The sequence below is a fragment of the Gigantopelta aegis genome, chromosome 12, assembly GCF_016097555.1.
Source record: "Gigantopelta aegis isolate Gae_Host chromosome 12, Gae_host_genome, whole genome shotgun sequence".
Lineage (NCBI taxonomy): Eukaryota > Metazoa > Mollusca > Gastropoda > Neomphalida > Peltospiridae > Gigantopelta > Gigantopelta aegis.
The window spans coordinates 36,577,387-36,603,962 of record NC_054710.1 but is presented as its reverse complement, the minus strand read 5'-3'; the positions used below and the strand labels follow the sequence as shown (position 1 = coordinate 36,603,962).

Here is a 26,576-nt window from a genome sequence, read left to right as displayed (position 1 = left end):
CACCACTCGTGGTCATCAGACAACTGTAATCATACTAGTTGGAAAGGGGAGGAGAAGCGATAGAGATCAGTGGTAGAATGCTCACCAATCAATGCCTCAAGACTTGCACGTCAAATGGCATGGTATGTAATGTCCTACCTATGGGAAAAGTGCATATAAAGATCAATTGGTGGGTTTTTGGGGGTTTTAATGTTAAGACATAAAAAAATGTGTTAAGGAGTTATTTCTCGTTGGAGCCAGCGCACCACAACTTATATATCAAAGGCTGTGGTATGTGCTTTCCTGTCTGTGAGAAAGTGCATATAAAAGATCCCTTGCTACTAATGGAAAAATGTTGCAAATTTCCTCTCAAAGACTGTCAAAATTACCCAAAAAAATTGATATCCAATAGCTGATGATTAATAAATCAATGTACTGTAGTAGTGTCGTTAAACAAAACAAACTTTAAACTTTATCCTTTCAAAGACTGTGTCAAAACCACCGAAGCCAGAAGACATCAGTCATCGCGGCGTGGGAGATAATCAAAATGTCTATGCTTTTACAATCATATGGCCGTACAAGTATCAAAGACTGTGTCAAAATTATCCAATGTTTGACATCCAATAGACGATGACTGCAAAACAAACTTTAACTTTTGTAAAGAAACATTCCATTCCTTTGCATACCAAGTACAACAAGATGAGTATTGTGCCATGCTGGTTACACACCTGTCACGAGTACCGCCCAGACCTGTCACACAAACAACGAAAATGATGTCCACGGTTTTCACCCAAAACATTAAACCATATCATACACACCCTCTGTCCTGGATCGGGCCTCTGGCTATCCAGAAACAGGACCCGGGACAGACATGTTCAAAACCATAGTAGTATATGAACATGTTAAAATATATCAGCTCGGCATACACACACTTTGCCGTTTTCAGTTCAGCTGGTTTGCATAAACAAGAACTATGGACTTACAATTTGCATAAAATTAACTCTGATAAAAACATTATAATATTATGTACTTAACGAGGATTGTAAGCTCGATAATATTTGTCCAGTAAATGTTAGTCCTGCTAAAAAATATTTGCCATTTTCAGTTCAGCTGGTTTGCATAAACAAGAACCAGGGACTTACAATTTGCATTAAATTAATTCCAATAAAAACATTATAATATTAGGTATTTAACGAGGATTGTAAGCTCCATAATATTCATCCAGTAAATGTTAGTCTTGCTCAAAATATTTAGTTATATTATTTGTTCCAAAACTAGTCATAATTAAAACTATAATAATGCATGCTTTATGAGTCAAGAGATTATCTGAAGATGTCGAAAAGTCTAAAAAGACTGGATCATGGTGAGCGTTCTGTTTACAATTTATAGAGAGTGATACAAATATAAACACAAAGAAACATGAAGGATTGAAGGAAATGTTTTATTTAACGACACACTCAACACATTTTATTACGGTTATATGGTGTTAGACATATGGTTAAGGACCACACAGATATTGAGAGAGGAAACCCGGTGTCGCCACTTCATGGACAACTCTTTTCGATTAGCAGCAAGGGATCTTTTATATGCACTATGCCACAGACAGGGTAATACATACCACACCCTTTGATATATCAGTCGTGATGCACTGGCTGGAATGAGAAATAGCGCAATAGGGCCACCGACGAGGATCGATCTCAGACCGACTGCGCAATGAGCGGGCATTTTACCACTGGGCTACGTCCTGCTTCTAGGACACTGGTTAATGGTTGATTGTTAATGACAGAGATACCTATCTATTGAGCTGTTAAAACTCGCTCTGGGTGGGGAGCCAGTACCGAGGTGTGAACCCAGTACCTACCAGACTTGACCACCAAGCCAGTGATCCTGAAAAAAACACCCCAGTACTTGTCATCTTTAAGCAGATGGCAGATGGTACTAGGGACTGTAGATGGCTGAATGGTAGAGGTTAGAAATGTCCGTGATGTAGCCTTATGCATCATCATTGACAGTACCAGGGAATGAACCCAATACCTACCAGCCTTGTATGTGAGCCGTATGGTCAATAGTCACAGAGGTCAGTCTCAATCTACCACATGTGTATGTGGGCCTTGTGGTCAATAGTCACAGAGGTCAGTCTCAATCTACCACATGTGTATGTGAGCCTTGTGGTCAATAGTCACAGAGGTCAGTCTCAATCTACTACATGTGTATGTGAGCCTTCTGGTCAATAGTCACAGAGGTCAGTCTCAATCTACAATGTGTATGTGAGCCTTGTGGTCAATAGTCACAGACATCAGTCTCAATCTACCACATGTGTATGTGAGCCTTGTGGTCAATAGTCACAGAGGTCAGTCTCAATCTACCACATGTGTATGTGAGCCTTGTGGTCAATAGTCACAGAGGTCAGTCTCAATCTACCACATGTGTATGTGAGCCTTGTGGTCAATAGTCACAGAGGTCAGTCTCAATCTACCACATGTGTATGTGAGCCTTGTGGTCAATAGTCACAGAGGTCAGTCTCAATCTACTACATGTGTATGTGGGCCTTATGGTCAATAGTCACAGTGGTCAGTCTCAATCTACTACACGTGTATGTGAGCCTTGTGGTCAATAGTCACAGAGGTCAGTCTCAATCTACCATGTGTATGTGAGCCTTGTGGTCAATAGTCACAGAGGTCAGTCTCAATCTACCACATGTGTATGTGAGCCTTGTGCTCAATAGTCACAGAGGTCAGTCTCAATCTACTACACGTATGTGGGCCTTGTGGTCAATAGTCACAGAGGTCAGTCTCAATCTACCATGTGTATGTGAGCCTTGTGGTCAATAGTCACAGAGGTCAGTCTCAGTCTACCATGTGTATGTGAGCCTTGTGGTCAATAGTCACAGAGGTCAGTCTCAATCTACTACACGTGTATGTGAGCCTTGTGGTCAATAGTCACAGAGGTCAGTCTCAATCTACCACGTGTGTATGTGAGCCTTGTGCTCAATAGTCACAGAGGTCAGTCTCAATCTACCACATGTGTATGTGAGCCTTGTGGTCAATAGTCACAGAGGTCAGTCTCAATCTACCACATGTGTATGTGAGCCTTGTGGTCAATAGTCACAGGGGTCAGTCTCAATCTACTACATGTGTGTTTGACCTGACTGAATGTAATGTAAACAGGTAATACAGCAATTATCTGATAACCTTTTGAATTATGCAGTTAAGACATTGTCAATAAACACTGTTGATGTTAATATCACATGATGTTGACGATCAATATCCAGGTAACAGACACGACAGTCAATAATTATCTTGTCCTACATCATCTTGGCAGTTCATTACACAGTGCTTCATACACAAACATTGTTTCAACCAGATTTTTTTAGCTTATATCCAATTAAGATTAAAGTTCACCATTCTGGGCTATCTGAGCTGTCTGTCCAGGACTCTGGTTAAAAAGAAATATCTTATGTAACGACGCACTTAACACATTATATTTTACGGTTATATGGCGTCAGACATTTGGTTAAGGACCACATAGATATTGAGAGGAAAGGAAGGAAATGACTTATTTAATGACACACTCAACACATTTTATTTATGGTTATATGGCGTCAGACATATGGTTAAGGACCACATAGATATTGAGAGAGGAAACCCGCTGTCGCCACTTCATGGGCTACTCTTTTCGATTAGCAGCAAGGGATCTTTTATATGCACCATCCCACAGACAGGATAGTACATACCACAGCCTTTGATATTCCAGTTGTAATGCAGCAGCTGGAACGAGAAATAGCCCAATGGGCCCACCGACAGGGATCGATCTCAGACCAACAGCGCAAGGAGCGGGCTACGTCCCGTCCCTAGAACACTGGTTAATGGTTGGTTGTTAGTGACAGAGACACCAATCTATTGGGCTGTTAAAACCCGCTCTGGGTGGGGAGCCAGTACCGAGGTGTGAACCCAGTACCTACCAGACTGATGTCTGATGGCTTAACCATCAAGCCTATGATCCCAGTAATTTGAGGATAAACAAAATGCATGTACTTATTAATGTGTTAGTATACACACTGACAGACATCATTAAAACTGCAGTCCTTAAAGGCATACTGTCACAGATTTAAGGACCTTATTTCTCTAAAAATGGATAATAAATAAAAATTACATTAATTGTTGAAAACCAAATCTAGCTATTGCATCACCTTAACTGAACCATGATGGAGTGAAATCCAGGTCATCCCTGTCGGCAATTTTAGTTTTTGAATTATGGACAATTGCCATAATTCAGTTATTTTTTTACAAAATGTCATTAATAAATGGAGTATGGTGGTTAAGGAGATGGTTGAATAAAGTACATTTAGGGACAAATCAAATTATTTTTGTTCAGGTAATACTTCGTTAGACCATTAAATAGGTCAATGGTCTGTGACAATATGCCTTTTACATTTCTTGCATAATTGATTACGGATTTTAATAATTAATCATCGGGAGAGTCCAACCAATTAATTTTCAATTTTAACTGATCAGTGGGACATCACTAATAAACACATACACACAGGGTTTCTGCCAGAGGGTAAAACAGTACGTCTGCAGGGATGAGCAGGGTTTCTGCCAGAGGGTAAAACAGTACGTCTGCAGGGATGAGCAGGGTTTCTGCCAGAGGGTAAAACAGTACGTCTGCAGGGATGAGCAGGGTTTCTGCCAGAGGGTAAAACAGTACGTATGCAGGGATGAGCAGAGTTTCTGCCAGAGGGTAAAACAGTACGTCTGCAGGGATGAGCAGGGTTTCTGCCAGAGGGTAAAACAGTACGTCTGCAGGGATGAGCAGGGTTTCTGCCAGAGGGTAAAACAGTACGTCTGCAGGGATGAGCAGGGTTTCTGCCAGAGGGTAAAACAGGTATAGTACCATACCCAAATGTTGTTGCAGATTTTTTTAAGTTAACCTTTTGACAAAATTAATTACTCTTATCATTACTGTATGATTTTCTTAACACTAACCCTAAACTTAATCCATTTTCTTTCTAGGGGAGACCTCCCCCCCCCCATACCCCCTGTTGACTGTGATTGCATTCAATTCCGTACTTCCATAACAAAAAATTTCTTTCTGGCAGAAACACTGATACAATATGTAAAAATCACAGAATGACAAAACTGTATTCCAATATCGAAACCATACCTCTGCACAAGGCAGAGCATTACCACGAACAAACGTTTAGTACATCCAAACAAAAAGCACATACCAACTGAAAACGTGAGCATCTTGCGGTCAATATGGTTAACAAGTAACTTTCACTTTCACCTTCTCAACACTTGAAACACTACGACTACAGGTGTACGTATCTCGTAATCACCGATTACGTTAATCCATTTTAACCACAAGTTCCTGGAGTTAGTGTGAAGAGATTTTTAGTGGTGTATTAACCATATTCACCCACCTGTTGTGAAACGAACACAGGAATTCCAGGTGTACAGCAGGTAAGAACGCAATCGCAGGCAGAGGTGTACCGCAGGTAAGAATGTGATCGCAGGCAGCCACGATGTGGCCCAGTGGAGGAAGGCAACAACATGCTTGGAGTGTCAGATGTGGTGGCCTTGCACCAAGAACAAACAACGGATCTTGGCATGCAACGTGAAGCCACCATTCCACTTACAGTCAACATCTTCTGTGTGTATCTGTGTGTGTAGTGTGTCCTCAGCCTTAGACTGGATGCAAGGCTATACTAGTGATGCATGCATGGACGGACGGACGGACGGACGGACGGACGGACGGACTGGACTGACTGACTGACTGACTGACTGACTGACTGACTGACTGAATGAAAGAAATGATATGATGAAAGAAGAAAGAAAGAAAGAAAGAAAGAAAGAAAGAAAGAGAAAGAAAGAAAGAAAGAATGAATGAATGAAAGAAAGAATGAAAGAATGAAATGAAAGAAAGAAAGAAAGAAAGAATTAATATTTAATTACAATACAGCATTAAAAACCCCATCAGTAATTAATACCAGGCATTGAATTTTGGGAAGAAATGAACTAAGGAAGGAAATGTTTTATTTAATGACGCACTCAAGGAATGAATGAATGAATGAATGAACGAATGCTTAATTACAGGCCAGCATTTTTTTTAAATCAGTAATTAATACCAGGCTTTGAATTTGAATTATTTTTTTTAGGATTCTGCCTGAATCACAAACATGATGTAATATAGATATTTGGGGATTGTGTGTTAAAATCGGATTCAAAATGTATATTACAACTTTCAAATGTATAGGTTACAATAGAGGTATTTCACATTCCTATTGCGCATGTGCACGAAGAGTAACGTCCCTTGACAAAATAGACTGAAACTAGTCTATTTACAAATTGGGGGGCGTGACAGACAGGTTGTTATGGGCGACTTGAGTAGCTTCGTAGAAGACTTTTAAACTTTGGCAACTAACATGTACATATTTCGAATTAGATGGTATAATGGCCGTAGAAAACGGTCCGCTAAAATTTACAGCGGTATGGTTCAAATTAAAAAGCAGTGCAACAACTTGGACAGATCGAGTCTCTGCGACTTGTATTCGAGGGTTTTCATAACGCCAGATTAAAAGACTATCTCGTAAAAAGTATAAACAAAACATTTGACAGATTCCATAGGTTATGGCATCGACAGGTTATGGCATCGATCGATATATATATTTGAGAGAGAGAGAGAGAGAGAGAGAGAGAGAGAGAGAGAGAGAGAGAGAGAGAGAGAGAGAGAGAGAGAGAGAGAGAGAGAGAGAGAGAGAGAGAGAGAGAGAGAGAGAGAGTGTGTGTATATATATATATATATATATATATACACACACACACACATATATACAGTCAAACCTGTCTTAAGCGGCCACACAAGGGAGTAGATAAACGTGGCCGCTTAAGACAGGTGGCCGCTGAGTACAAGTTGCCACATATATAGTCTTTAAAACATTTGTTGTTGTTTCTTGTTTTAACGTCTGTACTGCTAATTAACGGATATGTGCTTCATAGTTGACTATAAATCAACTTTTGACATGTTGTCGCCTTCAGAAATAATGCAAATAGAATATATTAAATTAACCGTTCTCCACAAGTTTGTTTTCTTTTTCCATTTAATTATTTAATTCAGACTTCATGCGATGTATTGTCATAGTAAGTGAATCTACAAATGTCAAGCGTAGCCTGCCCAGAGGCAATTAGATGCATGTCAGATTCATACTTCCTTAATTAATACACAGTGGAGATGTCGGGACTGAATGGGTACTAGTATTCCTGAAGGTGTGAATATCGGTTATTTGCTGCACCTTATCGCTGTTGTTAAAATATCCCTTTTATATAAGAGTAAAACTTTACTGTGGCCGCTTAATGCAGGTATTTTAGCGATTCGGGCTCCAATTTAGGTGGCCGCTGGCCGCGTTAAGACAGGTGACCGCTTATTACAGGTGCATTTACATTATAAATCGTTTGGGAGGAACAAAGTGGCCGGTTAAGGTAGGTGACCGCTGAGTACAGGTGGCCGCCAGGACAGGTTTGACTGTATATATATATATATATATATATATATATATATATATATATATATATATATATATATATATATAATATATGTCTATATATATATGTCTATATATCAGAAGGTGTTTTGTTGCATTTTTCTTAGTGTCTATCTAATTGGGAAAAGTTAAAAAAAAAAAAAAAAAATTATCCTGTTACATGTATATCCATGAAGTGAGAATTTAAAAAAGGGGGATTTGGGGGAAGGGGGGGGGGGGTGTTGAAGGTAGGTGCCGTTCTGTTTACCCATACACACGTTTTTATACAGTGTCAACATGAACGCATTGAGTATTATACAAAATATATTTATTTTCTTTACTGTTAATGTGTTTTCCCCCATATCTAAGTATATAAAATACTAGATGAACCTGTGTAGGAACGTCCTGTACAGAGCCGTCATCACTCTATATATATTTATATATTATTATTATTATTTAAGGAGCGTCTGTTATTTCTTTTACGTTCATCGGGGTATGAACAAAATAAATCATCCGTAAACTGTGTGAATCGGCGAAGCCGTTCTCACATAAGTTTGCGGAAGATTTTTTTGTTCATACCTAGATGAACGTAAAAGTAATAACAGACAATACTTATAATTAAATTTGAAACATACCGAGTAATAACAACATTAAAAGTTCATATATATATATATATACATGTATATATATATTCTATTGAGTATTGTCCGAAATATACATATATTTTCTGTATATACAAAATATATTTTTATTTTATTTTATTTACTGTTTACTACCATATCTAAGTAGAGAATACTAGACCGCCCTGTATAGGAAAGTTCTGTACATAGCTGTCCTGACTACATATATTTTTTTATGTATTTACACACGCACACGTTATATATTTTATTAAGTATAATCCGAAATATACATATATTTTCTTTATATACAAAATATATATTTATTTTCTTTACTGTTAATGTGTTTTCCACCATATCTAAGTATACTAGACCGCCCTGTGTAGGAACGTCCTGTACAGAACCGGTAAGGTTTTGGTCCCTTATGCGTTCACTGGCTTCCCTCCTACAAAATGTGCCGAACAAACCCTCATACTTAGAACATTAAAATCGTTTTCTACGTGAAACGATTACCCACAAACGTTTCCGATATCCATTGGCTGGATATCGATGGAAGGATAACGAATTTCCCGGACATATGCGATTGGAACAGTTAATAATTGAACAATGGTCGTGGCCTCCCATTGCTTTTGCCCCCCAATTTGCAGATAGGTGTATTTTGGCGAGATCTCGCGGTTTGCGTCCTCGAGTAACTCCGCAACGGGCACATGCGCAGTGGAATGAGAAAGAAGTCTATTACATCTTTAATCAGTGTTTCTGCCATAAATAAGTAGGCGCTATAGAATTGAATGCAACCACTTTCAACAGCGGGGAGAGGGCCTCCCACAGAAAAAAAATGGGTTAAGTTTGGGATTAGGGTTAAGAAAATCATACAGTAATGATTAAGAGTCATTAATTTTGTCAAACGTTTTAACTTAAAAATATAAACTCTGCAGAAATATTTGGGTATGGCACCATACCCGTTTTATACTCTGTCAGAAACCCTGTTAATATTAAAAAAAGAAAATAATTTTAAAAGCTAAAAAAACCTATTCATACATAAATGAAAGAACCACATAAAATGTGGTTGAATTCAAGGTCTGATATGACTTTGTATAATGCACAGTGTACCCCAAACAACAACTGTGTAATATAACCATATAGGCCCTCTGGAATTGTTGTTTGTGATATAATGGCCAGTATTACACCAGGGTTCACTATATAACAACACACAGCTGGGTTCAGAGAGTTCATAATGTAACAGTAGACAGAGGTCCGTGACAGTAAACATGAACAGTTCCTGGCAGAAACGCTGTGTGGGTGTACACATATCGCAGACAATATACGCAGTTACAAAACCACTTGCAACTGAAAACATATGAGTGATCCAGTTTTTACCAGTGTAATACTTTTAATAACAGGGTTTATGCCAGAGGGTACGGGAGGGGTAACATTACATACCCTACAATCTTGCGAATTTATGGATATATATTTATTATATATTATATATATTTTTATACATATTTATAAGAGAACTGCTGTTTTAAAAGTTGTCAAAGCACACGAAAGAAAGAAATGTTTTATTTAACGACGCACTCAACACATTTTTTTAGGGTTATATGGCATCAGGCATATGGTTAAGGACCACACACAGATATTGAAAGAGGAAACCCGCTGTCGCCACTTCATAGGCTACTCTTTTCGATTAGCAGCAAGGGATCTTTTATATGCACCATCCCACAGACAGGATAGTACATACCACAGCCTGTTACACCAGTCGTGGTGCACTGGCTGGAGTGAGAAATAGCCCAATGGGTCCACCGACGGGGATCGATCCCAGACCGACCGCGCATCGAGCGAGTGCTTTACCACTGGGCTATGTCCCGCCCCCAGATGTACAAAAAATGCAAATGAACAACTGGTTACGAAGGTTAAAATCACATAAACAAACTCACTGTTATCGAAGCTTTTCAAATACTGGATTTTTCATTTGCGTATTGAATGACACAGTACATTAAGTGATGAAAAAATCAAAAGACACACATAAGGACTCTTGTTACCACACTTCAGCATAGGGCAAGGGCTATCTATATCAAGAAATATTACTCATAAAAATGGCTCTGACTTATCTTACATCAGACACAGGACTAAACAAAGAAGAAGTTTGTTTTGTTTAATGACACAACTAGAGCACATTTATTTATTAATCATCGTCTTTAGAGAGAAATCCTGCCACATTTTTCCATTAATAGCAAGGGATCTTTTATATGCACCATCCCACAGACAAGATTGCAAATACCACAGCCTATAATATACCAGTCGTGGTGTACTGGCTGGGACGAGAAACAGCCCAATGGGCCCACTGACGGGGATCGATCCTAGACCAACTGTGCATCAAGTGAGCGCTTTACCACTGGACTATGTCCCAACCATGTGCATCTACCACAGCCTTTGATATAGCAGTTGTGGTGCACTGGCTGGGACGAGAAACAGCTCAATATAGGCCCACTGATGGGGATCGATCCCAGACCGACAGTGCATAAAGCGAGCACTTTACCACTAGGCCACATCCCACCCCAGGATTAAAGATGCAACCTACAACCACCACAAAGGTTACCATTACCAACCAGTGGTGGCAGGGCATGGGGTGGTGGCAGGGCATGGGGTGGGGGTGGTGATGGTGACATGAAGTAAAATGATTGATAAACATGGCTGACCAATCCTTCTGCAGCAGGTTGAGGACGCGGCTAGAGCTTTGGAGGTTGGTGATGAACATCCTTAAGAGAAGAAACCCGCTTCCACTACCACATGGGCTACCTTTATCAAGCAGCAACATGGGCATGGTGTGTGCGTACATGTCTCTCTCTCTGTCTGTGTCCGTGTGTGCTGGGGTGGGGAGGGAGAGTAATCTATATCAAGTAAAATGATTGATAAAGATGGCCGATCAATTCTCCTGAAGAAGGTTAATGACACAGCTAGGACTGGAGATTGGTGATGAATAATATCCCTGAGAGAAGAAACCTGCTACTGCTACCACAGACTACTTTATCAAGCAGCAACATGGGCATGGGGAGTGTGTGTTAATCTATATCAAGGACAATCACTGCTAAAGATGGCTGACTCACCTGAGGATGCGGGCTTTCCGAGGCTGCTGGTGAATGATGTTAGTGTAGAGTTTGAGTCTCAGAGTTTTGTAATGATAGACTGGGGTACCCAGATCCATGGTGCTAACAACTCTACACTATGCTTAGATAGCGTTCAAAATGGCTATACACCCAATACAGATATATCACCATATCCATAGTTATCAAGTCCTCTTAGATAAACAGTGTTAACAACTCCTGTACATCATGATTAGATCCATCATTAGGCTCATTCCATCATTCCAATAGATAGGTACAGTTGGTTTCCATAGAAATGTATTTATTCCTTAGAGACATCATTAGGTTTATTCCATCATTCCAATAGATAGGTACAGTTGGTTTCCATAGAAATGTATTTATTCCTTAGAGACATCATTAGGTTTATTCCATCATTCCAATAGATAGGTACAGTTGGTTTCCATAGAAATGAATTTATTCCTTAGAGACATCATTAGGTTTATTCCATCATTCCAATAGATAGGTACAGTTGGTTTCCATAGAAATGTATTTATTCCTTACTTATGGATACATTGTGAAAACCCCTAAATCCATTGTGTTAACATATAATGTATGTCTTTCTTAGAAACACATTCAGGCCAATTTTATACAGGTACAGTTGCTTTCCATAGAAATGTATTTATTCCTTACTTATGGACACATTGTGAACAAAACTAGATCTGTGTTAACAAATGATGTGCGTCTTTCTTAGAAACATCATCAGGCCAATTTTATATAGGTACAGTTGGTTTCCATACAAACGTATTTATTCCTTACTTATGGACACATTGTGAAAAAATCCTGATCTGTGTTAACAAATGATGTGTGTCTTTCTTACGCCCACTCCTGTCATTCCACTGTGTAGTTGCTTTCTATAGAAATATATTTATTCCTTACTTAGACACACTGAAGAACCAAGTACAGTCATCACTTATGTAGTTTCCAGGTAAATGTTTACCATATTCACAAAGACGTACACCCCAGCTAAGAATCCACAAGCAAATTAAGTTTAAAATGTTATCTTTTAGGAATAACTGTGACATTATTTAATGTCTTTTGCTGAAGAATATGACACCAGTTTTCCTGTAAACATATCACATACAACTGTATAACATGTTGTAACAAGATATCCAATGGATATGACTGTGACATCTTTGTCTGTTCATAGATAAATACACATATCCAATGGAAATGACTGTACATCATTGTCTGTTTATAGATAAATACAAGAAATGAAAATTGTTGTTACATCACCCTCAATTCACAAATAAATCCATGAATTTCCATGTAAAAGTTCAACTTAGGTTGTTGATAAGATACTGAAACTGGCTGTAAATCACAAATGAGTTTGTAAAAAAACAAAAAACGTTCTTCCTTCAAAAATAGTTGTGACTTCAATATCCATTTATATACAGTAAAATTCTCATGATGTCTGATAACCATTGCATACTTTTAGTATCACACACCCAAACATGTTTTGAAATATTTTTCACGAAATCCTAAAACAACTTTTCAACACTCCAGTAAGCAGCTTTACAGGGAAAAAAACACCATGTTAATTCCATAAGACACGTGCTTAGAATGACAGTCCATACTAAACTTGGACTCAACCGAAACTGAAGACCTCATAATAAAAAAATAAAATTTCCTTATTGGTCACTGTACGTATGTCACGGTGATGAGATAACAGCTAAGCTATGCGTCCGAGTGGTGACTACAATACAAACAGTTTACAGAGAGTAACCCATATGACATCAGATGTAACAACACACCACGGAGGGTCATCATGTGCCAGGCTGTGTTGGCAGTTATTACCAATGAAAATACATCAGTAAACAGGACCAGCGCACCTATATAGTCCTTCCCACAGGGACCGCCTTTTTTCATACTATAAAATTTACTACAAGTTATTTATATCTGAGCCAAATGTTTTCTAAATTGAACATAAAAATAGTTGGGTTTTTCTTTGTTATTTCTAAAACACTTTTACTGTTTTTTTGTATGTCAAACCAAACTGAAATTATTTACAAAAAAAAAAATGTTTTACTAGGAGGCTAGGACAGACTATAACAGGTGTACAATTTACAACCCTGTTGTCTCGGCGGGACGTTTTTATCTTATCTCGACACAATCAACACTTCAGTCACCACTTGACTTGCTGTGCTTTGCTTTGTTTTCATTACACTGTGGGCTTCTTTAACTGTGTGTCAGTGTGTTTCTTAGTTTCTCCATTGATCTTGTTATTGTTGAGTTTCTGGTTGTTGTTTTTTTTTGTGTGTTTTTTCATCTTTGTTTGCCTAACACTGTCATCTTCTTTAACTGTGTATTGGTGGGTTTCTTAGTTTCTTATCTGCACTGTTATTGTTGTTGTTGGGTTTTCAGTTGTTTTGTTGTTGTTTTGGTTCATCTTTGTTTGCCTTACAATGTCGTCTTCCTTAACTGTATCATATGGTTTCTTATCTCCGGAGATTGTTATTGTTGTTGTTGTTTGATTTTTTGTTGTTATATTATTGATTTTCTGGTTCATCTTTTGACCAATGATTTTTCTTTACCTGCACCTTTTTGCAACTAAATTTCTCGTTTCATTACATATGTGATTTCAGTCAGTGCACTATAGTGTTGTTTACTCTCCCAATGTCTTTTGGTTTTTACCTGTACTTCTCGAACACAATTATTTTATATCCTTTGAACAGCACTTTCTGGTACACAAATATTATACATCCTTTAAACTGTACTTTCTGGCACACAAATTTGTATTTTTATCCATTCACTAACTGTCCTTTTCCTCAACTGCCTATGTTCTCCACAATTCAGACTTCAGTCACCACACTCTTTATTTTATCCTATCAGTCTTTTCCTATGCTCTCCACATTTCAGACTTCAATCACCACACTCTTTATTTTATCCTATCAGTCTTTTCCTCCCCTGTCTTATGCTCTCCACAATTCAGACTTCAGTCACCACACTCTTTATTTTATCCTATCAGTCTTTTCCTCAACTGTCTTATGCTCTCCACAATTCAGACTTCAGTCACTGCATACACTCTTTATGTTTTATCTTTAAAACTGCACTTTGTTGTGAATGAATGAATCATAAATGAAATAGTTCTCCACTGAGTACCAGGTACTCACTATAGTTCATAGACCACTGAGTGCGAGTTGTGTATGACTTCACAACACTTCCTATCTCGGACCATGTCAGATGTCACGCTGGTGTAATCACAAGGACACAAGTGTTTTCAAGTCACCGTGAGGTCTCATCTTGTAATAAATTACACACATCATCTACTACAGGCTTTAATAAAGGTGATAAACGTTGACCTGTTAGAAAGAGAACTGGGCGGTGCAACAACCACCTTTGTTCACAGGGCACTCAATGTGTATGTGTTACGGTTTGTCATTCAGATTTCTACCTTTCCGATATACACTTCCACAGGGCTTCTAGATTATGGTAGCCCCACTCCCATGGCTAGTGGCATTCAATGTTGGGCTAGTAAACAATTACTATTGCCATGCCCGACGGCTAGTAAAAATTGTTTTGTCAAATGTTGCAGTTTAGTCTATTTTGAAAATATGAATATCCTGACCCGATCCCAACGTCATGGTTTTTAAGCTATATCTCCTTCTTAGGTGACAAATCTGATTATTACTATTATTTAGTAAAATTGTATCCATTTAAAGTAAAGTAGGGCTAGTGAATTTTTAACCGTGGCTAGTAAATGTTTTAAATCACTGATCCCGCGGCTAGTGGATTTTATAAACATCCTAGAAGCCTTGCTTCCAGAGGTAATAACATCACTTTGTTTTGTTTAACGACACCACTAGAGCACATTGATAATTAATCATCGGCTACTGGCTGTCAAACATTTGGTAATTCTGACTCGTACGAAACCCGCTACATTTTTCCTAAATCATCAAGGGATCTTTTATATGCCCTTTCTCACAGACAGGAAAGCACATACCACGGTCTTTGACCAGTTTTGGTGCACTGGTTGAAACAACAACAAAAAAACCCCAATCAGTTGAATGGATCCACCATGGTGATTTGATCCTGCAGCGCAAGCACCTCAGGCGAGAACTCAACCGACTGAGGTAAAACCCGCCCTCTAATAACATCAGGTGACGATAGTTGAAATGCCTAGCAATAAATCAGCAACAGATTGTTCAACATACGTTAAAAATTTTTTTTGACAAAACACCCACAACTGAATGACCAACTTTTTGTTATTACTGTAAACACTTCTACAGATAACAGCATCTGATGACGGTAGTTGACTTTCTGAGCAATAAATCAGATGTAGATTGTATCATGGACATAAGTGTGGGAAGGAAAAACAAATTACAATAACAGGCCATCTTTCTTGTACACCCTTTTAACATCTCAGCTGGTGCATGAAAAAGTATGTGTTGTTTTGTTAAAAACACTGGTAAGTAAACATGAGTAACATGAACTCTGGTGGAAGGAAGGAAGGAAGGAAATGTTTTATTTAATGATGCACTCAACACATTTTATTTTACGGTTATATGGTGTCGGGAGTTGTATGAACTCTGGTGGAGTGAGTTAAAATGTGACATACTAAAACACAACTCTTATCAGCTGTACCAGACAAACAAGAAGAAGTGGTATGATTTTCAGATTTGAATTACATACAGTTTGTTTTTGTTTAACGACACCACTAGAGAACATTGATTTATTAATCATCGGCTATTCCATGTCAAACATTTGGTAATTTTGACTCGTAGCCATCAGTTTGTTTTGTTTAACGACACCACTAGAGCACATTGATTTATTAATCATCGGCTATGGGATGTCAAACATTTGGTCATTTGACAGTCATAGAGAGGAAACATATTTCCTAATGCAGCAAGGGATCTTTTATATGCACTTTCCTCCATACAGGAAAGCATATACCATGGCCTTTGACCAGCTGTGGTGCACTGGTTGGAACAAGAAAAAATCCAATCAGTTGAATGGATCCACTTCAAATGAGCACTCAACCAACTGAGCTAAATCCTGCCCAGTATTACATACAGAGTATCATATTATCAGTAAACATTAGTGACATGAATTCTGATGGAACGAATTAAAGTGTGACAAACTAAACACAATAACACTTACATGTAATATCAGATGGACTGGACAAACAACATCAATATAAGAAGCGGTACAGTTTACAGATTTGTATTACATACAGAGTATAATAATATCAGTTATTACAACAGTAAAAACATTTGTTTATTTTAGGACACCTTTAGAGCACATTGGTTTATTAATCATCGACTATTGGAAGTCAAACACGTAGTAATTTTGACATATAGTCTTAGAGTCTTAGAGAGGAAACCCGCTACATTTTTTCATCAGCAGGAGGGATCTTTGAAATATGCACCTTCCCACAGACAGAATAGCACATACCACAGCCTTTGATATACCAATCATGGTGCACTGGCTGGCACAAGAAATAGCCTAATGGGTCCATCAATGGGGATCGATCCCACACCAACCATGTATCAGGCAAGCTCTTTATACCACTGGGCTACGTCCCGTCCCTATTACGACAGTGTCCCTGTATTAGCGTATTACATACAGCGTATCATATGGCCTCAGATTACAGTTATCTTCCCATTTGGTTGTCCAAAATCCAGAAGTTTCACCGCGCAAGTAGTCTGCTGTTTGACTGTGATTATTTCATGGCAGACAGCTATGAAGTGGCAACTGTTTGACTGAAGTGACAGGGGATAGCATGTAGTTTGTAAACATGTGTAACTTGTTGACATTGAAGACTTGTTTGTGGTAATTCCGGCCCATGCAAAAGTAGTGCTTTTTGTGTAAAATGGGTGTACTCCGGCCTGGTTTAGAGGGTGTGTCTGTTTAAACCAATATGCTGGGAGAAAGAGCTGGACAACAGGGGTTGTCCTTTTCAGGGTATGTGTCCCCCATGCAGGCAAAGGTACATACAAAACTTCATGGGCCTGCTGATATTAATAAAAATGTTATAGCCACTAAGGCTATATAGAAACATATAGCGAAATTAATTGTGGTCTGAGGCCTGATATAGTTCACACATTACACCGGTTAAATGCTTGATTCTGATGAAAGTATTATAACCAGAGAGGTGAAATTACACAGACTGATTGTGCATACCACAAGGAATATGAAAACTAATTTATTTATTTTCTAAATATTTTATTAAATTAAAAAACATTTTTTTTGAATTTATTAAAAATTAAAATTAAAATTTTCAACTTTTAAATTTCAGTATCCTCCAAAATAGCATAAAATGACCTCTGATGTTACTACAGGTTGTTGCAATATTTTTTAACAGTTTTGAGCTAATAATTTGGTAAAAAAGAGCAAAAGTTGGATTTTGTTAGTCAATATTGAGATTTTAATTTTTTTTACATATTGAATTTTAATGAGTTCTCAATTATTGCAATTGGACAGAAGATCTAAATATAATGAATATATCACTACTAAATGTAATTAAACACTTTAAATAAATAGTATACAGTTTTTAACAAGATTAAGTACTCTAATAATACATTTCACCTACATTTATGTAAATTACACACTTCAGTCATTTTTCAAAAATGGTCTTTTATCCTTAGAAAATCTAATAGGCTAATATTCTATGCTGTCTAAATGTATTTATTGTGTTCAGTAATCAGATGCTGGTATACTTGTCAAGTTTATTGCAGAAAATGTGCCAAAAAGGTTAACATTTGGCTTGTAATACATATGGCAGAATAATCCATAATGCATATTCAGTGGTCATTACTACAAACATCCTTCCAATCAAGAAATACTACACTGAGGTATCCCAGACACTGGCACATGACTACACTTGTTAACAGTTATCACTGGAAACTGAAAAATATGGTGCAAGTACCTCTTGGTAGGATTTATATCAGCATTTTGTAACAAAATCTTCATTTTCAAAGTTGTCAACAACAAAAAATATTATGGTGTATACCTAAGTAATATCTGTAGGGCATATTCATATTAATATGCATTTATATGGACTGTTTTGCCTTTTACAAAGTGGCTACATGTCTAATACAGTAAATGATGTAGATTAAGTAAATACAGCAGGTCAAAATTGAATATGAGGCCTATCATGTCTAATTTTCCCTGAAATTAGTGTGTAAACATTTGTTGCAAATGGCCCCAATTTTGTGACTTTCACCATCCCTCTGACACATTTCTAATAATGTATCATAAATTCAGTCACCATATCTTTACTAAGCCTCCACTTATCATATCTAAAATGCAAAATTTTACAGTTTTAGATTTTTTTGTTTTTCAAAAATTTAAATTTAAGTTTAATATTTAATTAAAAATGAAGTAAAATCTAATGATTGATTTTTTTTTCCTTTAAATATTTCAAAATCTTTCCAAGACAACACTGTGCAGATAGAACATATGTAGAAGAAAAAATAGCTGCTCATTGTATGAAGAAATTCCAAAATTTGATAAAGTTATTACATTTTGAAGTTGGTGTCCCTCAAGTTTCCATTGCTAAAATTGGCCATGGCAAGGCACTGTGGTAGGTGTTTTAACACAGCCTCTGTATACTCTCAGTTTAAAGGTGACATACCGATACTTACCGAGCATTGCTTTAATATGTATATCATTGGAATGCATTAGTGTGGGCCAGTTTTTAGGGGAAAAAATTGACTGATAGGCCTCAGATTACAGTTATCTTCCCATTTGGTTGTCCAAAATCCAGAAGTTTCACCGCGCAAGTAGTCTGCTGTTTGACTGTGATTATTTCATGGCAGACAGCTATGAAGTGGCAACTGTTTGACTGAAGTGACAGGGGATAGCATGTAGTTTGTAAACATGTGTAACTTGTTGACATTGAAGACTTGTTTGTGGTAATTCCGGCCCATGCAAAAGTAGTGCTTTTTGTGTAAAATGGGTGTACTCCGGCCTGGTTTAGAGGGTGTGTCTGTTTAAACCAATATGCTGGGAGAAAGAGCTGGACAACAGGGGTTGTCCTTTTCAGGGTATGTGTCCCCCATGCAGGCAAAGGTACATACAAAACTTCACGGGCCTGCTGATATTAATAAAAATGTTATAGCCACTAAGGCTATATAGAAACATATAGCGAAATTAATTGTGGTCTGAGGCCATATCAGTTAAGGTATCACTCCAAGGCTTGACCTTAGCGGTAGCCCAGTGTATTTTGGCTACTAGTTTCCTCCTTGAGCTACCAGATATCCGCTGGGCTACTAGCTCTTTCTTTGTGCATATCCAGTTACTCTGCAATGAATAAGACACTTAAAAATCTATAATAAAAAAACCCCCTTAAAACACCATGTTTAAATAAAAATTAGGATCAAGGCCTGCACTCCAGTATCACTATTACCAGAACAACAAAACCATGCCTTAGGCTTCCTGCATAAATTGGCCACTGACCCTTGAAAACGGAGGCAATGTTTTTTCTTCCTCAACACTGAAGAGTGACAAGCGGAGATAAAGGAATGACACTTTCATAGGGTGATGACTCTGTGACATGTTTGGAATATAAACACAGCTGGGTTTTTTTTCTGTTTCTGTTACCAATTCAGAATTAATTACCTTCTTCATAAATATAAAGTACATGATCTCACATAATATATAATATTATTTACCCTGTCCTGGACACACCCACCAGGAGGAATCTTGGAGAAAGTGCCCATGACAACCGTGCTTGAACCTTCAGTGGATGTTTGTTTTGTTTAACGACACCACTAGAGCACATTGATTTATTAATCATCGACTACTGGATGTCTAACACACATGGTAATTTTGACAGTCATAGAGAGGAAATCTGCTACATTTTTTTCATTAGTAGCAAGGGATCTTTTATATGTACAGGATAGCACATACCATGGCCTTTGATATACCAGTCGTAAGCACGAGTCTAGTGGTTGATTGATTGAATATTATCTAATAATTTGTTTTTAAAAGCATGCTAACATAATGAAGAAGACGTTTGTTTTGTTTAACGACACCACTAGAGCACATTGATTTATTAATCATCGGCTATTGGATGTCAAACATTTGGTAATTCTGAGAGAAGAAACCTGCTACATTTTTCCATAAGCAGCAAGGGATCTTTTATATGCACCATCCCACAGACAGGATAGCACATACCACGACCTTTGATATACCAGTCGTGGTGCACTGGCTGGAATGAAAAATAGCCCAATGGGCCTACTGACGGGGATCGATCCCAGACTATGCATCAAGCGAAGGCTTTTACTACTGGGCTACAACCTGCCCTATAGCATAATCAAGTCTGTTCAAAATGGGAAAATGTCTAATTAAATTGAAATTAAGTTTTCCAAGGTTATTATAAATTAATAGGGAGATACATCTAATTCAGTCGTTTGAGTGCTTACATTAACCACCTTGGTGGATCAACTGCAGAGATATACATGCTTGATCATGGATAACGATTTTGTCATTCCAATTTATTTTCCCATCCCAACTAGTGCCCTGCCACACGTATATCAAAGCCTATGTTACATGTATGTCCTGTCCTGTCCTGTTTAAAAGAAAGTACATATAAAAGATGCCTTGCTGCTAATGGGCAACATAACTGCATTGAGCTGAACATAACTATATAGGTGCAACTATAAACCATGTTTCCTTAAAACAGAACTTATATAGTTTTAATCTAAACAAGAAAGATTTTACAGCCTTCCAGGTATGACTATACCAAATAAAATCCCATATGTGACCATGTGAACCAAACTATGACCCATAAATATCCGTACTACAACCCCTACCTCAAAGTATTAATTGAAGAAAATGGCACCTTTCATGGCTCATTTTCGGTGTAACCAGATGTTTTTAAAACACCTCTAGTTTTGCACAAAATTTGACTACTTTTTTTTACAGGGACCCCATACATATTCCAAGCAAATGGCTACTTGACATAGTGGTACTAGATACAATAAAACTGCATACCTTTTTAGCCCAGATGAAACTAATTTTTTTACAGTCAATACACTCACATTTATAACCAATCACAGGAATTGTGGTATTAATGGTGCACCTTGAACTTTGACCTAGCCAGAAATTATTTGGTTTAGTGCTACCTCCACCCAGGTCTCATAACACAGGGTCAGCCTGAGGACAGAAGCATTGTCAAAAAAGCTAATAAGCAATTTTCCCTCTCTTCTCCTGAATGTCAGCACAATCTATCTGGTTATAGCCCTTTAACAAAGGTCAACCTGGCAAATGGGCACAAATTACAGAGGATTGGAGTTAATGTTACAGCATGGAGAACCAACACTGGTAAAAGCAACCAACTGGTTATCACTCTGGATACTGGTAACACCAAAGTGGTTATCACTCTGGATACTGGTAAAATCAAAGTGGTTATCACTCTGGATACTGGTAAAACCAAAGTGGTTATCACTCTGGATACTGGTAAAACCAAAGTGGTTATCACTCTGGATACTGGTAACACCAAAGTGGTTATCACTCTGGATACTGGTAACACCAAAGTGGTTATCACTCTGGATACTGGTAAAACCAAAGTGGTTATCACTCTGGACACTGGTAAAACCAAAGTGGTTATCACTCTGGGCACTGGTAAAACCAAAGTGGTTATCACTCTGGGCACTGGTAAAACCAAAGTGGTTATCACACTGAACACTGGTAAAACCAAAGTGGTTATCACTCTGAACACTGGTAAAACCAAAGTGGTTATCACTCTGGACACTGGTAAAACCAAAGTGGTTATCACTCTGGACTGGTAAAACCAAAGTGGTTATCACTCTGGACACTGGTAAAACCAAAGTGGTTATCACACTGAACACTGGTAAAACCAAAGTGGTTATCACTCTGGGCACTGGTAAAACCAAAGTGGTTATCACTCTGGGCACTGGTAAAACCAAAATGGTTATCACACTGAACACTGGTAAAACCAAAGTGGTTATCACTCTGAACACTGGTAAAACCAAAGTGGTTATCACTCTGGACACTGGTAAAACCAAAGTGGTTACCACTCTGGACACTGGTAAAAGCAAACAACTGGTTATCACTGTAAACACTGATAAACCGAAGTGGTTATCAATCTGATCACTGGTAAAAGCACACAACTGGTTATCACACTGAACACTGGTAAAACCAAACAACTGGTTACAACTGATCACTGGTAAAACCAAAGTGGTTATCACTTATCACTGGTAAAAGCAAACAACTGGTTATCACTCTGGACACTGGTAAAACCAAAGTGGTTACCACTCTGGACACTGGTAAAAGCAAACAACTGGTTATCACTGTAAACACTGATAAACCGAAGTGGTTATCAATCTGATCACTGGTAAAAGCACACAACTGGTTATCACACTGAACACTGGTAAAACCAAACAACTGGTTACAACTGATCACTGGTAAAACCAAAGTGGTTATCACTTATCACTGGTAAAAGCAAACAACTGGTTATCACTCTGAACACTGGTAAAACCAAAGTGGCTATCACTTTGGACACTGGTAAAACCAAAGTGGTTATCACTCTGAACACTGGTAAAACCAAACAACTAGTTGAACATTGAATACTGGTAAAACCAAACAACTGGTTATCACGTTGAACACTGGTAAAACCAAACAACTGTCATATTTAGTTACAGACTATGTCACAAGGTTAAACTGGTCTCTCAGTTAGAAATTAGTATTTTTATTTCCCAGGTTATGTGTACCTGCTGGGTAATAATAATATAAAAAATTCTACTCTTGTCAAACTCTTTCATCTTGGTATATATCATTAAACCTAGGAGAACCACACAAGAATAGCACCAACAAACCGCACTCATTATAACACCATGGAAATGAAAACAAGACTTTCTGGACCTACCCAGAAGCCTGCAGACATAATTTATTTGAATCGACCAATGTTTATGTTTTTTCTATACCATGGAAAAATAAACACTGAAGGAAAAATATTATTGAAAAAACTGAGACCAATACAGGGAATTATCTCATTATGTTGCCTCAGCAGGCAGACATATTGGGATGGTCCAATGGGATCAAATGGCAGCAATATGGCCGTTTGTTGTTGTTACCTTTACAGTGTTTTTCCTCCACTTTGTGCAGAGCTCTTCCCCTGCCCGAGTGATTAACTCTGAACCACTGGAACTTCCTGTCAATCACCTACTCGAGAAATTCACAACACTTCCTTAAATATCGGTTAATAGTTCCAACAGGGCAACAACATAACCATCAACGTATTCACACTCACATCTCTGCACTAGCCAGAGTCCACAGGATCTCTCAACATAATTCACAACTCTTCTTTAAATATTGGTCAATAGTTCCAACAGGTTTGCGGGACATAGCCCAGTGGTAAAGCACTCACTCTATGCGTGGTCAGTCTGGGATCGATTCCTGTCGGTGGGCCCATTGGGCTATTTCTCTTTCCAGCCAGTGCACCACCAGCGGTTGCAAAACGAAGTACTAGTGGGCGTTGGAACTGCCAGAGTGGGAGTTGGGGGGGGGGGTGGGGTGTATCCAGAGCTGCAGACACTCAGTAATGGGGGAGGGGGGGGGAGCTCTATGGACCGGAGTCTGTTACCAAAGAAGTGTACAATGTAGTCCACTTGTAATGCATATAGTTGGTGAAATTGTTGGCCCAAGAATAAAACAAGTATGACTCGGTGGTTTTCCCGTTTTAAAAAAAAAAAAATTTTCAGTTTCATGTTTTTGTAAATTCCGTTTCATTTCCGTTTCAGACTAAAATATGTAATTAGCATTTGAACTAGCACAAGTTGTGACAAATTAAAGGGTCCGAAAATTTACTGGCGTGGACATGTGTCGCTATTTTTCATTCAATCAAAGTAAGCCTACATATTAGTAGCGAAAAATCACATCAGGAGCAAAGGCTACAATTGTAATAACTACATAAAGCATGATTGTCCAACAATTAAGTGCACTGCTTTATTCAATGGGGCATAGGGTTCACAAAACGTAAACATTTATTTTATCATCTCTTTGACAGTCTAACGTCGTCTGCAAATTGAAGTATGCTCATGACACAGCAGAAATAAAGTAACATTGCAACGTTCAGCCAGCCATTTTTTGCTAAATGTTTGCAAACATATTTTGACTGGTGGTTCCCGAAATGGTCATTTGGTTTAATGTGTAGCGTAAAAATCTGTCTTCCGAGACAAGCGTTAGCGACAAACCGCTGGCTAAGCTTACTCATGGAAAAAAAAACCCTGTCCCATCTGTGCAGGCGCAACAGACTAAGTAGTAAACCAGCTCCAAGTTCAGCCAGCCAACGTTTTGCTAACGTTCGCGAAGTATTTGATTGGTTTCCAATGTGACCATTTGGTTTACAGTGAAGCGCATAATCCAGTCTAGCGTTTGCCAATAGTACTGCGCACGGGTCAATCGTCAGTTTTACAGCGTGTGGCAATAGTAAAATAGTATTAATTTTTTTTTTTTTAACTTCGCGGAAAATCATAATTCCGTTTCCAAATGTAAATTCTGTTTCACAATGGGAATTCAGGAAATTCCGTCCGTTTTCCGCGATCGCAGAAAATCACTGGGTCTACCAGTGAGTGTGCTCATGAATCAAAACAAAATATATTTTAAAAACAAAGGCAATAAACAGTAATGGACGCCATATTCGTGGGAAACTCAAGAGTTTTCCTGAAAAAATTAACCCATAGAAGCTGAGCTATACATTCAGTCAAGAACCAAGAAAATACAAACTGGAGTCTGAGCAACTGTGGCGAAAACAGACGTCGGAATGAGGGTAGTAAACGTCGCATGCGACGCCTTGTTTTACAACCACTGACCATGACTGGAATATCAAAGGCTGTGGTATGTACTACCCTGTTTCTGGGATGGTGCATATAAAAGATCCCTTGCTGCTAATCGAAAAGAGTAACCTATGAAGTGGCAACAGCGGGTTTTCTCTCTCAATATCTGTGTGGTCCTTAACCATATGTCTGACGCCATATAACCGTAAAAATAAAATGCATTGAGTGTGTCATTAAATAAAACATTTCTGTTTTTAGTTCGAACAGGGTGACATACCCACCGACAGAAAGTGAATGTAATGTTTGAACAATGTTTTAAGGAAAACTTGTATACAAGGCTTTATCTTTAAAATGTATGTATTTTCATTAACAAAGCTTGCACATGTTTAAAAGTTAAAGTTTATTTTGTTTTGGTCAATAGTTCCAACAGGGTGACATACCCTCCGACAGAAACTTAAAGTAATGTTTGAACAATGTTCTGAGAAAGACTTGTATACAGTGAAACCTCTCAAAACTGGACCCTCTCAATACCGGACATTTTTCATGATCCCTTTTTAAATATCTGTGCAGAAGAGAACCCCTCTAAACTGGACACCTCTTAAAACCAGACTTTTTACTTGGTCACGAGGATGTCCGGTTTAGAGGAGTGTCACTGTACAGTGTTTTATATTTAAAATGTATGTATTTTCATTAACAAAGCTCACAAACGTAATGTTTAAAAGTTGAAGTTAAAGTTTGATTTGTTTAACAACATCACTGGGGCACATTGATTTATTAATCACCGGCTACTGGGTGTCAAACGTTTGGTAATTCTGACATATAGTCATACAAAGGAAACCCACTACAATTTCCATTAGTTGCAAGGATAGCACATACCACGATGTTTGATATACCAGTCGTGGTGCACTGGCTGGGACAAGAAATACCTCAGTGGGCCCACTGACGGGGATTGATCCTAGACCGACCATGCATTAGGCTAACGCTTTACCACTGGGCTACGGTCGCTCCTCGGCTTGACAGAATGAAGCTTGTCTGCAACCTCACTGTACCAATGTAATGTTTGGACAATGCTGTGCGGAACACTTGTAGGATAAACATTAAGTCACACCACCTCTGTTCCTCACAGACACTATAGAGAACTGTTTCTAATTATAGATGGCAGCCTGCCATATTTGGCAAACAGTACAGGTGAAGCATGTGTGGAGGGTTGCACTACATCAAATAAGATTAATGATTCAAGGTGAGAGGTCAAAGTGCACACATAAACTCACTAGAATAACAGTAAAGGAAGTAAATGTTTGTTTAAATTAAAGTTTGTTTTGTTTAACAACACCACAGAGAGCAAGCTGATTTATTAATCATCAGCTTTTTGATGTTAAACATGTGGTAATTCTGACACATAATCGTACTTAGAGGGTAAACCCTGCTACATTTTTCCATTTGTAACAAAGGATATTTTATATGCACAATCCCAGACAGGATAGCACATACCACAGCCTTCTATATACCAGTCATGGTCCACTGGCTAGAGAAATAGCCCAATGTGCCCACCGACAGGAATCAATCCTAGCCTGACTGTGCA

The 26,576-nt window shown here is 38.2% G+C and overlaps 1 protein-coding gene across 7 annotated transcripts in view; it reads right to left on the bottom strand.

The window, feature by feature from the left end:
- LOC121386278 (serine-rich adhesin for platelets-like) overlaps nucleotides 1-26,576 on the bottom strand; it is a 174,595-nt gene that overhangs the window by 107,595 nt on the left and 40,424 nt on the right. The window contains exon 1 of one of the 7 annotated variants that reach the window (XM_041517127.1): nucleotides 11,220-12,185. The exons of the other annotated variants lie outside the window; for them this stretch is intronic. Coding sequence (XP_041373061.1) covers nucleotides 11,220-11,317 — 98 coding nt within the window. The 5' untranslated portion in view covers nucleotides 11,318-12,185. Of the gene's footprint in view, nucleotides 1-11,219; nucleotides 12,186-26,576 lie in introns of those variants that run through there. 7 annotated transcript variants of the gene reach the window in all.